At 41.8% G+C, this 12,888-nt stretch overlaps 1 protein-coding gene across 2 annotated transcripts in view; it reads right to left on the bottom strand.

The window, feature by feature from the left end:
* Positions 1–1,834: 1,834 nt before the first annotated feature.
* Positions 1,835–12,888, bottom strand: part of LOC137997477 (OTU domain-containing protein 3-like) — a 17,371-nt gene continuing 6,317 nt past the window's right edge. The window contains exons 3-6 of one of the 2 annotated variants that reach the window (XM_068843499.1): positions 7,330–7,601; positions 6,048–6,209; positions 5,305–5,404; positions 1,835–3,274 (exon numbers count right to left, since the gene is read on the bottom strand). In XM_068843499.1, coding sequence (XP_068699600.1) covers positions 2,718–3,274; positions 5,305–5,404; positions 6,048–6,209; positions 7,330–7,601 — 1,091 coding nt within the window. In that variant the 3' untranslated portion in view covers positions 1,835–2,717. The remainder of the gene's footprint in view (positions 3,275–5,304; positions 5,405–6,047; positions 6,210–7,329; positions 7,602–12,888) is intronic. The other variant, XM_068843501.1, reaches the window with a different exon arrangement.

Here is a 12,888-nt window from a genome sequence, read left to right as displayed (position 1 = left end):
GCTCGTCCCAAAACAGTCCCCCCCAATGCAATTTAATAACACTCTCGACTCTTTCTCCCACGCAACCCCAAGGCAAAGCCGTTAATTAATAGACCATATCCGTATTCTCGGTATTGGACTGGAACTAGCTTGCAATGGAGGCTAATGCGGGGGAATATATTAGAAAGTATTTGCATTTGAAAAGATTCCCCCTCATTAGCCTCCATTGCTAGCTAGTTCCAGTCCAAAACTGAGAATACGAATATGGTCTATTAAGCAGTATTAGGGCCGACTTACATGGTGCGATTTTGGCGCACGCCACAAACTTACGACAGGCCTACGACATAACTTACGATGGTTGCAGCGTTTTAAAACATGTTTTAAAATGCTACGATATTTTCTCTGACGTACACGACAATCGTAAACGAGTCGTAAGCTTGTCGCATGCGACAAACATCGTACCGTGTAAATCGGCCCTTACTGAACTAATAAGAAGTTTGGTTTTAAAAACGTTGGTTATGAAAGTTAACGCTATAAAATCGACGTTTCGATGTCGACGTGACACCATTATCAACATATCAGGTTGAGTGGAATGAAACAGTTAATATATACAGACTAGTAAGAATACACATATTGTCCTTAAAATACACTAGAGAAAAAAAATGAAATCACAAAGCGAAGCGATATAAAAAATATATAATTGTTTTAAAACAGTTTTGAGCTTATGGAGTCTTTTTTGTTTGCTTAAAGTAGGCTTTAAGTCCCTTGTGAACAGCATCTCAAACATAAGGCAGTCCCACTTAGTTTTGCACGTCCTTAAAATACTGAAAAGTCTCGAAAGGCTGGAATTGTCACTGCCTTGCGTCCGCATGTGCTCGCTGATGGCGGTCTTGCCCCATCTTCGGAGACCCAGGGGCAGATCGCGGAGGAAAGGGGAAGTCTAAACGGGCGAAAGAAAATGGCGACGAAGAAAAGCAGAGTAGTGCGAGAAGAGCACTACTATGCTTTTCTTCGTCGCCATTTTCTTTCGCCCGTTTAGACTTCCCCTTTCCTCGGCAATCTGCCCCTGGGTCTCCGAGGATGGTCTTGCCCCCGTGTTCGTCGACTCTTTGGTGTAAGTGTCGGCTTGTATAGCTGACATAAGCAGCCTCGCACTGGTTACATTGGAAATGGTAGACGACTTTCTGTTTATTTACCAGGGCAGGTTTTTGCTCCATAGGTTTCAAATAATCGTTTAATTTGCTCAAAGCTGTTTTATTTATTTATTTTTTTACATCGCTTCGCTTTGTGATGTTATCGTTTCTATTTCATTTTTCATTTTATTGGCATATTTTTTCCCAAGTGTATTTTAAGGACAATATGTGTATTCTTACTAGTCTGCATAACTTGTTTTATTTCACTCAACCATACATCTTGATAATGGTGTCACGTCGACATCGAAACGTCGATTTTATAGCGTTAACTTTTATAACTACTGAACTAATACCAATGAAAAGAATCCATCTCCCTGATAGAGAGAGGAGCGGACCATAACTTGGTTTCCCACGGAAATACGGACCGTTGGATTGCAAGGTTGTTAAACAATCCAATTAAAAATTTGGGTTCCAACTGGTTAGCATTAACCGTTGGTTAAGAGGTATCAAAACCTGTAGGTTTCCATGGTATTTAACGCTGGTTAGCGCTGACCATGCTTCGAGCAACCCGGGCCAGACCGCTTCCAAAAAGATTAATTTCGCCAAGATGAAAAACTTATCTTAAGTTAGTGGATGGTTGTTTGTTATTGTTGTCAGCTTACCCGGCTTGAATATTTTTTTTGTTTGTTTGTTTATTTTTTTTTGCGGGGGGGGGGGGGGGAAGTAACATTTTCCTTCCAATTGCCTTCAGTCTTCAAACTCTAACGTTACTTAGTCAACTGAAGTTAAAGGTATTACCAGTTTATTTCTGCCGACTTCATGTAACGTCAAGAAAATATTTGCAGTTTCTCAATTTTTAAAAAGATCACGAAATCTTTTAATTTGCACATCTTCGTCAGCCAAAAAATCGGTCTGAATTCATGACACATAGAGAAGCATGCATAATAAACTACGGTTCCAAACATAGATTGTTAATAATTAAGAGATTTTTTTGTAACTGACAAAGAGGTGAGACATCGAAACATGTACTACAAATTAAAAGGGATTCCATATCTTTTAAAAAATTGCAATCCACGTACTGCCCTCTTGACCATTAGGAATTTGTATTTTGACTTTGATGCTCTTCCTTAAAACGCGTTACTATGGAATAACGAAAACCAAAGTTATTTCATTTAAAGTCTAATTTTATTTTTAGAGTGAACGCTGACATGCACAGCAAACGTCCGTATATTTTTTAGAACTTCGAAAATTTCTTACGAAGGGAAAAAGCGAGAAATATAGCTCCTCACTGAATCGGCTTAGAGAGTATTACCAGGTTTTTGCACCGGCACGATGTTAATAAGCCAGTTTCGTATTCTCACGGTTAGACTGGATCCAGCATGAAATGGAGGCTAATGCGGGGAAAATAATTTGCATGTGAAAGATTTCCCCGCATTAGCCTCCATTTCATGCTCGATCCAATCCAATCGTTAGAATACGAAACTGGCCTATTTAGAAGCCAGTGAGTGAGTTTAGGAGAATGGGAGTCGCGAAATGTCACGCGTGAAAGACTAATTTCACGTACCATTGGCGCGTGACGACACCTGATAGTGCACGCTAACCACTTCATATTGCAAGAAGTCCTAAATCAGCAACAACACTACAAGAAATAGTTTGTCTTTCAGGAGATTCCTCATGAAGGCACGGGCTTGAATTATCTTTCCTTCGCTCTTCGCTTCGCTTCTTTCTCTCCCTCTTTGCAAGTTCCTTTCTTTTCTTATTGCTCAGATGTGAATTTGCTCCCGAGTTTTGTCTGTTCCTAGATTTACCAGACCTATCTTTTGGCCTTGCCCCTTGATTTTCATACTTTGTCTTTTCTTTCTGATCGCTTTGTTCAGATAACATTTCCTTTGCGCACTTTGTCAACTCTTGCGTAGAATTATCCTTTTCACTTGCCGGGTTTGAACTATTCGTTGAAATTTCTTCCGTGCTTGAACTTATCCCATCGCCATCATTATCAATAATACGTGTGCGGTCCTTACACTCATCATTGGAGACAGTAGAGTCTCTCGTGCCCTTGTCAGCAGCTTCTGTATCAGAATTGCAAGTGCTTGTTACTATTTCTTCAACACTATTATTAGGTGGGGTCGTGCTGCTGCCAAAAAGATCTCCTAAGAAACACCCTGAAATAAATGAATTGATACATTGTAGCCAAACAGGCGCAGAGATGGAGCAGATTTCGATTGAGTGCGGTAGAAAAAGGACAATAAAAGTAACCAGAAGCCCATAACCCACAAAGTGTCGATATCTGATTCTCTCATTTGGCCCGGGCCCATCAGGTTGCTGTATTATCTAAATTTAGAATACGGGTGCCGCCAAATTATGGCCAATTAGATTTTCGGTCCCTAAGTGGCCGCACGAAGGATTGCTTGTGCTTAATGCAAAATCATGGATCGTGCAAAGAACGCAACACCGCCACGTTTTTTCCCGCAAAATCTAGCAGTAGCCGCCCTTAAAATAGATAATACCGAAAACTGATGAGCCGCATTCCATCGCAGATCGAGACTTCTGAAGTAATGGGCCCTTTGAAAGATAGTGATCACTTGGTATAAAAACCGCCATACTGGAACGCAAATTGCGTACTGGGGCAAGTCATGATAACTAATCTAAATTCTCTTTGTTTTAGATGTCCCAGTGGGTAATCTGCGTTCCAGTATGGCAGTTTTTGTACCATGTGATCACTATCCTGCAAAGGGCCCATTCAGTTCCATTCAGTACTTTGGCCAACCACCAAAGATGCTGACAAACAAATGAGCCAATCACAATAGAACGCAAAGTAAACGCATGCAGCCACTCCTAAAGGCAGGAGAACGATTGGTTGAAAAATCATGAACATTTTAGTCAATCACTAGCCGCAGTGATTCAAACCTCCACATCAGTAACGACATTGGTAATGTTACGGTGTCGGTGGGCAGAGTACAATGCTAAAATGAATACAGTATCAACGTACTTCCACCTCGCAAGGGATGTATTACGCTCTTACAATTCACTAGTCTGCTACACAGTCGTTTTAGTGTCGTAACGCAACGCTCCTCTCCAGGAGCATTGCGTGACGACACTAAAAACGGCTGTGTAGCAGACTAACAATTGACCAGCTTTTAGATGTCTTGAAATTTCAGTGGCAAAACTGTGTGTAGCGTTGTCGCACGTGATGAGTTGAAGAATCGTTAACGCCTGGATTTTTTTTCTCGTTCCTACGTAACATCTAAACTTATAATTTGTGGCTAAAATGCCTACCCACCATAGTATCCTATAGCAAGAAATTTGCAAAGAGTCAAAAGCCAAGATTTTGAGCTACAGAACTTCATTTCATTAAATCAAGAAAATAAAGTTGGTGAATGCTCTAGTTGGCTTTGCCAAATCTTCGGAGTTGAGAAATTAATTTTCTAAAAAAAATTTCCATTGTGATTGGCTAAGAGAACTGCAGTTTTCAGAACACAGTGCAGAAAACAATTAGTTCATTGCAAAAAGACGTAACCAATCGGGCATTCTGATTGGTCAATGATCAAAGAATCAAATGCTAGTATACGTACTAGATGACACATTTTGCGTGATTACGTGATACGAGTGTGTTACTTCTTAATGACGACAGGCTTTCTCGACATTTTTTCCTGTCTATTATTAAAAAGTGATTTTTCTCCTACAGTTTGGAATAAACATGCACTCGTAAATTTTTTCTCACTATAAACTCACTCGTGCTCATTTATTCCAAATTTCCCTCGAAATCGTGTGATTACATGTACCTGTACAAATGACAAAATAACAGGTTTTGAGCGCTTTATTCAACTGGAAACTGAAAACATATATATAGCCTGCGTAGCAAGCGTTTCCGTTGGGTTTCACAGAAAGGACTTTTAACCGAGTCACTCTCTTCATTTTTGTTCTCACCCCATTTTTTGCTCGGTCAAAACATCGAAAAAGCCTGCATCTCAACATTTCTCTTCTGTGCCCTACGGAAACGCTTGTTATGCATGCTAGGCTACTGAAAACGCAAAATCGTTTTATAGGCTTAGCAACTCCAAACTTTGATGACCAAGCCTGTCTTCTTGTAATATGTACATTCGCACTTCGTTACAGCTGTAGTTGTAATTCACCTGATGCAAGACCTTCCTCAATTAATTCCCTGCTTTCCCACAGGGGGCTTACAACATACCTGTCTCCTCAACAACACACGTCAACTGTATAACATAGCTAATAGATGCATCAACATCGTAATTGTTCTCCTCGAGAGCCTGAGCAATGGTTGCCAAATCCTACAGAGTGGATTGGAATGACATTTAACACTTCTTATATTCGCTGTTCATCGATAGCAGAAGCCTTTTCAATGAGGCAAAGTCACGTGTAAAAAGTATTCTCCAAAACGTGACGTTCTTAGCTGTTCTTGGAAAAAAAATTTTGTCGTCCACTCGCAATAGATCTTTTTCGCTTGTACATTTTGTTTTCCCAATACAGATCATTTCATAATACTCATGAGGTTTGGTCCTTTGTTTTTTTTTTCATTAAAAAGAGTGCATGAAAGCATAAATTATTCACCAATTATTGAACGTGATGGCGGAAAACGTCACTTTTAATGTGTTTAAGTATTTTAAGAAGCAGCTCTCCTAACATATAATATAATTGCCACACCCAAGCCAAAAACAAAAGACGAAACAATGACTTGGACTTAAAAACTATTGATGGTTTACATCTGACGTCACGGCGGCCATATTTGTGTACAGAACAGTGACTATTATTATGCGAAACGTGTGGGGTCGTTTTCTATTGTTTTGTGCACCAACATGGCCGTCTCATAACGTGGATGCAAACCAAGAATAAAAGCAGCTTACAATACTAAACAATATCAGGTTACAAGACCTGCTACATCACTGATTTAATGAATGAATTTGCAGTCAGCACCTTACAACCAGTTGCTGTCATGACCAACTCCTCTAATTTTTGGTTGTCCCCCTGTAACTGATTCATATGACTATCAAAAGGCACGGTAGACATTGCTTCATCTGTCTTCCCTTCTCCATTAGCTTTTCTCTTTTCTTTGGTTCTTGATGATGTGTTTCTCTGCTAAGAAAAACATCTTTAACACATACATACATACATTGACGAATAAACTGACGAATTCATCTTAAAATGGACTTATTTTCTACCCAAGACAGTTAACTTAATATTAAAAGTGTAAGGCCAACATTTTAACCACATCTGAATTTAATTGGTATTTGTGGTCTATCTAGGTTAACTATGTGTCGAACTTGATAAGGATTGAACGCATTCGTCAAAATAATAAACAGAGTTAACTGAATAGAGTGTAATGTGAAGTGCTAGATTTCTAACCCATATGAACCATGTGAGCGTTAGCCCTACTGATGGAAATGGGCCCACACAAGGACAGAGAAAAACTCTGACCAGGGTGGGAATTGAACCCACGACCTTCGGGTTAGATCTCCGCCGCTCTACCGACTGAGCTACAAGGTCAGACGGGAGCAGGCCGTGGGAACTACTTGCAAGCTTACTTTGTTATTCTTTGTGATATATGTGTCGCTTTTTGCGATGGAAATGATCGAAAGGCTTTACTTGCTTAACTTAATAACACTCGCTGAGAAATGAGCAGTTAAATCCTAGTTCACCAAATCAGCTTGTCTGTTTTGGCAAAAGCGATGATTTTAACTTCCAGCAAGTTGTTACTTGAAGCGATGAGTGGGCAAAGCTGTCTGGCCTGCTTTTGAAGCTGCAAAGAGAGGTCACTACGACAAACATTGGTTCACGTATGGAATGAAATCATGACAACTTTTTCCAACGCGCCCAGCGTCTTAGATCAAAACTTTCTTGAACGTCTCCAACAGGTGAAAGGAATTATTCTGACGGCTTTTTCCAACACCTCCAACGGCTTGGAAAAAAATTTCCAACGACCTTTTTCAACACCTCCAACAGGCAAGGAAAAAAACAGAACAGCTTTTCCAACAACTCTAGCGCTTTCGTACAAGTTTTCAAAGGGTTGTCAACGGCTTTGGCCGTATAACACAAAACTGTTAGTGTACGTTTTCGTGTGAAAGGTCACATTTTGGTTTACCTGGGCCAAATGCGAATATAACTCATCAAAGGTAGCAGAGATGTCCAAATGAATGAAGCATAGTACATATTCAAAAGACCACATAACAAATTCTATAAAATCTGCGATAAAACTCACCACTGCATTGATAGCAGACATTGATTGACCGTGTTTAATCCAAGCAGGTTCTGTGCTGTTATCAGTAATATGTCTTACAGATGAATAATGTTCACCATTGTGATATGAAATATGAACTTCCCGCACTTGTCCATTCTTACAGTAATCTGCTCCACAAATCACCCATCGAGGTTCATTAAGTTGATGTATAACAACATTCACACCATGATTCCTAGCAAAGGCCACAATGCTGTCATTTCCACCATAAGTACTCAGTTTAGACAAATCTTGCACTGAAAGTAGACATCAAAATAGAGTAAATCAATGAAAGAACGTACCGGTAACTGATTCATTTACATATTATGCAATGGTTACTGTGACAACAGTAACAGATTTCAGGTGTTCGTCCCAAGAATAAGTCATGTCTTTCCCATGGTAGGTTTTCAGTTTTGACACACCTCATTCAAAATCATCTACCAAATCAACTTCACTAAACCAATGGGGTAAACTCTATCCTGCAGAAGGCCAACTTATGGTAATTAGAACCTCAATTATCATCCACTTTTCTTAGCGCAAGTAATATTGTTGTTCCTCTACTAAGTTAATTGATCAGTGCTTTCCGCAGTTCTTGGTCTGTATTTCCTTATGAGAGGACAACCACCAGTTAACAAGGTGTTTTTCCTCATCTGATCGAGGGAAACCACTGTCAACTAAAGTGGTATATTCCTTCTGCCAATGTTTTACAGTTGTTTCTGGATCTGCCCTGTTTGTTCTCAATTAATACTCCTTCACTGTTGACATTTTGTGGAAAGATTGGTGGGAACTTCAGGTGAGCCCACTTCTAGTGAGTAAGCCAGCACCAGGTTAAAAATGAAAGCCTCAATCTTTTGAAAAGATTGTATTCCTTCTCTTGAAGCATAATTTCATTGAAAAAATCCAACTCAGACAGTGACAGTGTTAAGAGTGTTACATGTACTTGTGATAAACAATTCAGACTCCCACTGCGCAGTCATCCGATTTTGTTACAACTCGTATAATTACAGACCGAATTGGATTCCACTCAGTCCTACATGTATTACCATTACTTAGACGAAATATTTCAGTGTTTAACAACTGCGTCACTAAGTAGAGGTTGGTTGCATGAGCAATCCTAGAGCTTACACTATTGGCAGCCAGCTCCGAGATGGAGACTGCACTGATGGCTGGCAAAACCTGACAAACCAGCCATGAGCCCCCATGCCTTTGAGAAGACAGGCACCGGTCACACTGATAAACAGTGGAAATTAGAAAGGGGAGAGAGGGAGGGAAAAGCCGCTAAAAGCTCCACACAAAATGCACCTTCTTCCTGTCACACCGATGAATAAGCTGTACCACGCAGAGCACAAGGAATCCAAAGCATGCGCAAATATAACAAAAACACTGTTTACAATTGACTGCAGTCACTCCTAGTAGTTAGCTCAGTTAAACTGCACTTAGCCTCATTTAACAACTGCGTCGCGACGTGGAGGTGGGGTGCCTGAGCCATCCTGGAGCTTCCTCTATTGGCAGGCAGCTCCAAGATGGAGACTGCACCAACGGCTGGCTTAACCTGACAAACCAGCTATGAGCGCCCATGCCCAAGCTGAAGGACTTCCGAGGCTTGGAGAGAAGGGACTCATGACCCCCCAAGCCAGAGCCCCAAACACCCACAATTCCAACGCCACCCAACAACCACAGAACTGCTAACCATGCCAACTGACTGGAGAACTGCTAACAGCCTGTAGAACTGCGCCAATGTGCAAACCGCAAACTGCTCATAAAAAAAAGGAAGCCTCCAGTGGACCAGTAGACCACCATCAGTCATACAGCCTGCACTGGTGCATGTGACTGCTACCCCAAGGCTGTGACACTGGTATACCGCTTAAAGCCTGTAACTGGCCATTAACCCAAAGGCCCGGTGCACAAAGACCACGAGGCGCAAAAACACCAAGCCTGTACACTGTTACGCTTGAAAACAGCCAAGCTCAAAGAACGCTACACGCATAGACTGTGACATTAGATGCCGATAAGCTATAAGAGATCACACTTGAGCATAGAGACAATGGCTGGACGACTAAGCTCTACCAAGAACCATGCTGCCTGCACCTATGTGTAAGACTGCTGACCTGCCAGACGCAGCAGTGGTATACCACTGAAAACCATGTGCCTGTGTTTTGTGTGAGTAACTGCTAACACAAAGGCCTGGAAAAAACTAAGCTTGCAAGCTGATACGCTTGCCAGCTTGAAGACCGTTACACACATAGCCAGCTATGAGCTAAAGGATATAGTACTGAGAGTACCACCAATGGTTAGACAACTTCTAGGTTCCACCACGATCAATGTATGACTGCTGGGCCGAAGGCCACAGACACTGGTATATTGCTGTGAACCATGCAAGCCTGTGCTTTGGTGAGTGACACTTAGGTTGCAAGTTGGACAACTGCTACAGGCGCAGACACCTACGAGCAACAGATGGCCTGGAATGTGAAACCAATGTCCGGAAGACTGCTAAGCCCTGCCAAGCCCTATGCAGCTGTCTGAATGACTGCTGAACTGTGACACAGGTGTACTGTTGTGAACCATGCAAGTGTTTGCATGGGTGACAGAGCTCTAACCTAGAGGCCTATAAACACAAAGAAGATAAGGTGCAGCGAAAAACAACCAAGTATGTACGCCAGTATGCTTAAAAACAAATACCGGTATTGCAAAAAAAAGGCTTCCACAACACCCACCCATAACGCTGTAAAATGTGCGACAGGAAAACAACAAAATGCCCAAACTACCCTGAACATCCCATACGCTGACCGAAATAAAAAACTGTGCATGTCACAAACTAAGCACCAACGCCATAATGCCAAAAGGCTACCGGCACACACACCAACAATGCTTATAATGCTACAACGACAAGCACATGCAAGAAAGGAAGAATTGCACAATGCCCTGCCAGATCAGAAATTACAAACTTACCATGCAAAAGTAAGTTGACAGTCTCTTTCAAGTCTCAATTCTCGACTCGATCCTCAATTCTCCTGAGGATCGAGCATCGAGAAAAGACAATTGAGAATCGAGTTGAGAATCAAGTCAGATAGATAGATAGATAGATAGTTTATTAAAATATCGAACATAGCAGTCCACAGACTGAATTGCGTTACAATTACTTAAAATTAAGATTAAATAAATTCTAAAAATATAAATACTAATTGAAATTAAATTAAATAAACATTTCTATAAAATTCGAAAAACTCTCTACATATAACTATGTACAAACTAGTCTAAAAAATTATGTACACATACTTGGAATAAAAGTGTTCTTAAAACGATTTGTATGTGTACGAGGCATGGCATAAGCCCTGGACTGTCTTAGATTATATCTGTGTTCTCTCTTAGGAGGTAAGACAGGCAAAAGTTTGTGATCCAGGCATGACGTAATAGACTCGAAAAGCTTACTACACAGAGCTACGCGTCTAGCATGCAAGGTTACTAAATCGAACCTGACCAAACATTCTGAATGCGACGCATAAGGACAAATGATGGAGAGCACTCTCTTTTACACTCGTTCCTTGCCATTTATCACAATTGGTGAAAAATTGTGTGTTCCTTTTAAAGTCAATGCGCATCTCCTTGCATTTGTCAGCGTTCAGTTCCATCCTATTTTCGATCGACCACGCCTCAACAGTGGAAACTGCGCTTTGTACATCACTAGTCGAGCCTCGCAGTATCGTTTGGGCGATAGTCGTGTCATCTACGTACTTCCAAGTGAGCGCATCGACCTCGAGATCGTTGATCATTAATAAGAACAACCAGGGACCAAGCTTGGTCCCCTGTGGCACCCCGGCGGGGACTAGGCCCCATTCTGACCGGCAGTCGGATGACAGCTTGACACGTTGTTTCCTGTCTGACAGAAAGTCCAGCACCCAAACGCTAACCCACCGTGGCATATCCAAGGCTTCAATCTTTCTGACCAACAGATTGTGATCAATGAGATCGAAAGCCTTACCATAGTCGAAAAGTACCACTCTAACAGCCACCCCCGTGGCGTCAGTGGCTGGTGACCAGTTATGTACCATGGATATCAAAGCGTACAAGGTGGAGGATCTTGGAATACCGCCATATTGGTTCGGGTCTATAATCTGCAACACCGCTGGACCGACGTATCTGAGTACCACAAAATCTTTCACAACCTTAGAGATAGCGGGCGTCAAAGAGATAGGACGCAGGTGCTTAGTAGCATATTCCACAGGTTTTTGCTTTGGGAGAGGCACCACATCCGCAAGCTTTCAAGGGGCAGGAAGCCTTTGTTCTCTAAAGCTCGCGTTCGGTATAGATGTGATAGGCTTGACATCATTTCGGTATCGCCGGTATTGTTCCATGTCTCTATGGTGGAAGGCGTGTTGACGGAGCTTAATGAGGCTCTTGAACTGCTCAGTAACCCACGGGGGATCATTCAGGTGAAGTCTGACGTGTTTAACTGGCATTAAGTGGTCAAGACCAATTTTGACAAAATCCGTAAACAGCGCCAATTTAGCCTCGCAGTTAGATGCTTCGCTAACCGCTGACCAGTCGATAGACGCGAGGAAACGCCCAAGCTCTGACTTGCGACTGGCCCAGGTGCCCGCTTGGAAAAGGTTCTTCTACTTGGGCCTTCCCTTGGAGCACGAGTTGTTGGGTGTACGATGACGACATTGTGATCCGATAGACCAAACGGCGGTAAAGTCTCTAAGGAGTTTTTATTGTACAAATCTGGTTGATTGGTTAAGACCAAGTCCAGGATCTGATCACCCCTAGTGGGCTTGTTGACCAGTTGCCGCAGTCTGAATTGTGCAGCTAAATGATTCACCTTTAACCTATTGAAATCGCCGCAGAGTAGAATCCCGCAACCTGGAAATTCACCCTCAACAGTTGTCAAGGTTGCTGATAGATAGTCTAACAAAGCAGTGTCTCTGGCGCTGTCATTGAAGAAAGGATGGTATATTGTGGCTGCGACAACACAGGGTATCCCGCGCGGGAGTCTTTTTGGTCTTAACCACGCCCAAAGAGCTTCAAACTCAGGTTCTTGTAAGTGATCAAGAGATCTACATGTATATTCAATCGAGTTCACTATATAGAGCCCAATCCCTCTGTGAAAATCCATGGTGCGGTTTCTAGGAATAAACGAGTATCCAGGAATGTGGAGGTGGTTTCCGCTGATGGTGTCCCTCAGCCACGTTTCGGTAATGAACCCTAAATTTGGTTTAAAGTCCAGGATGGTAAAAGCAAATCAATCAAAGCAATCAAGAATAAAAATGAGCTGGTCGCCTGACTGATTCCTTGACACACTAATGCAACTGGGAAGATAAATAAAAGAAAAGCCTGCCAAAGTTTCTCGGCAAATGTTGTTCAGGAGTAACGCAGAAAACCAAGCGAGTTAAATAGCCCTCTTTCAAATCCGGTTGCTGAAACTGGGAAAAATCACAACAAACGACACTATTTCTGTGCGATTGTGGAGGAGATGATTATTCTTCCACCATATGATCGAAGCAATTTTACTCAACAATCACACAGACTGAAAACAGTCTTCAAAAC

Source organism: Montipora foliosa, chromosome 3, assembly GCF_036669935.1.
Source record: "Montipora foliosa isolate CH-2021 chromosome 3, ASM3666993v2, whole genome shotgun sequence".
NCBI lineage: Eukaryota > Metazoa > Cnidaria > Anthozoa > Scleractinia > Acroporidae > Montipora > Montipora foliosa.
This window is presented reverse-complemented; position numbering and strand designations above follow the sequence as displayed.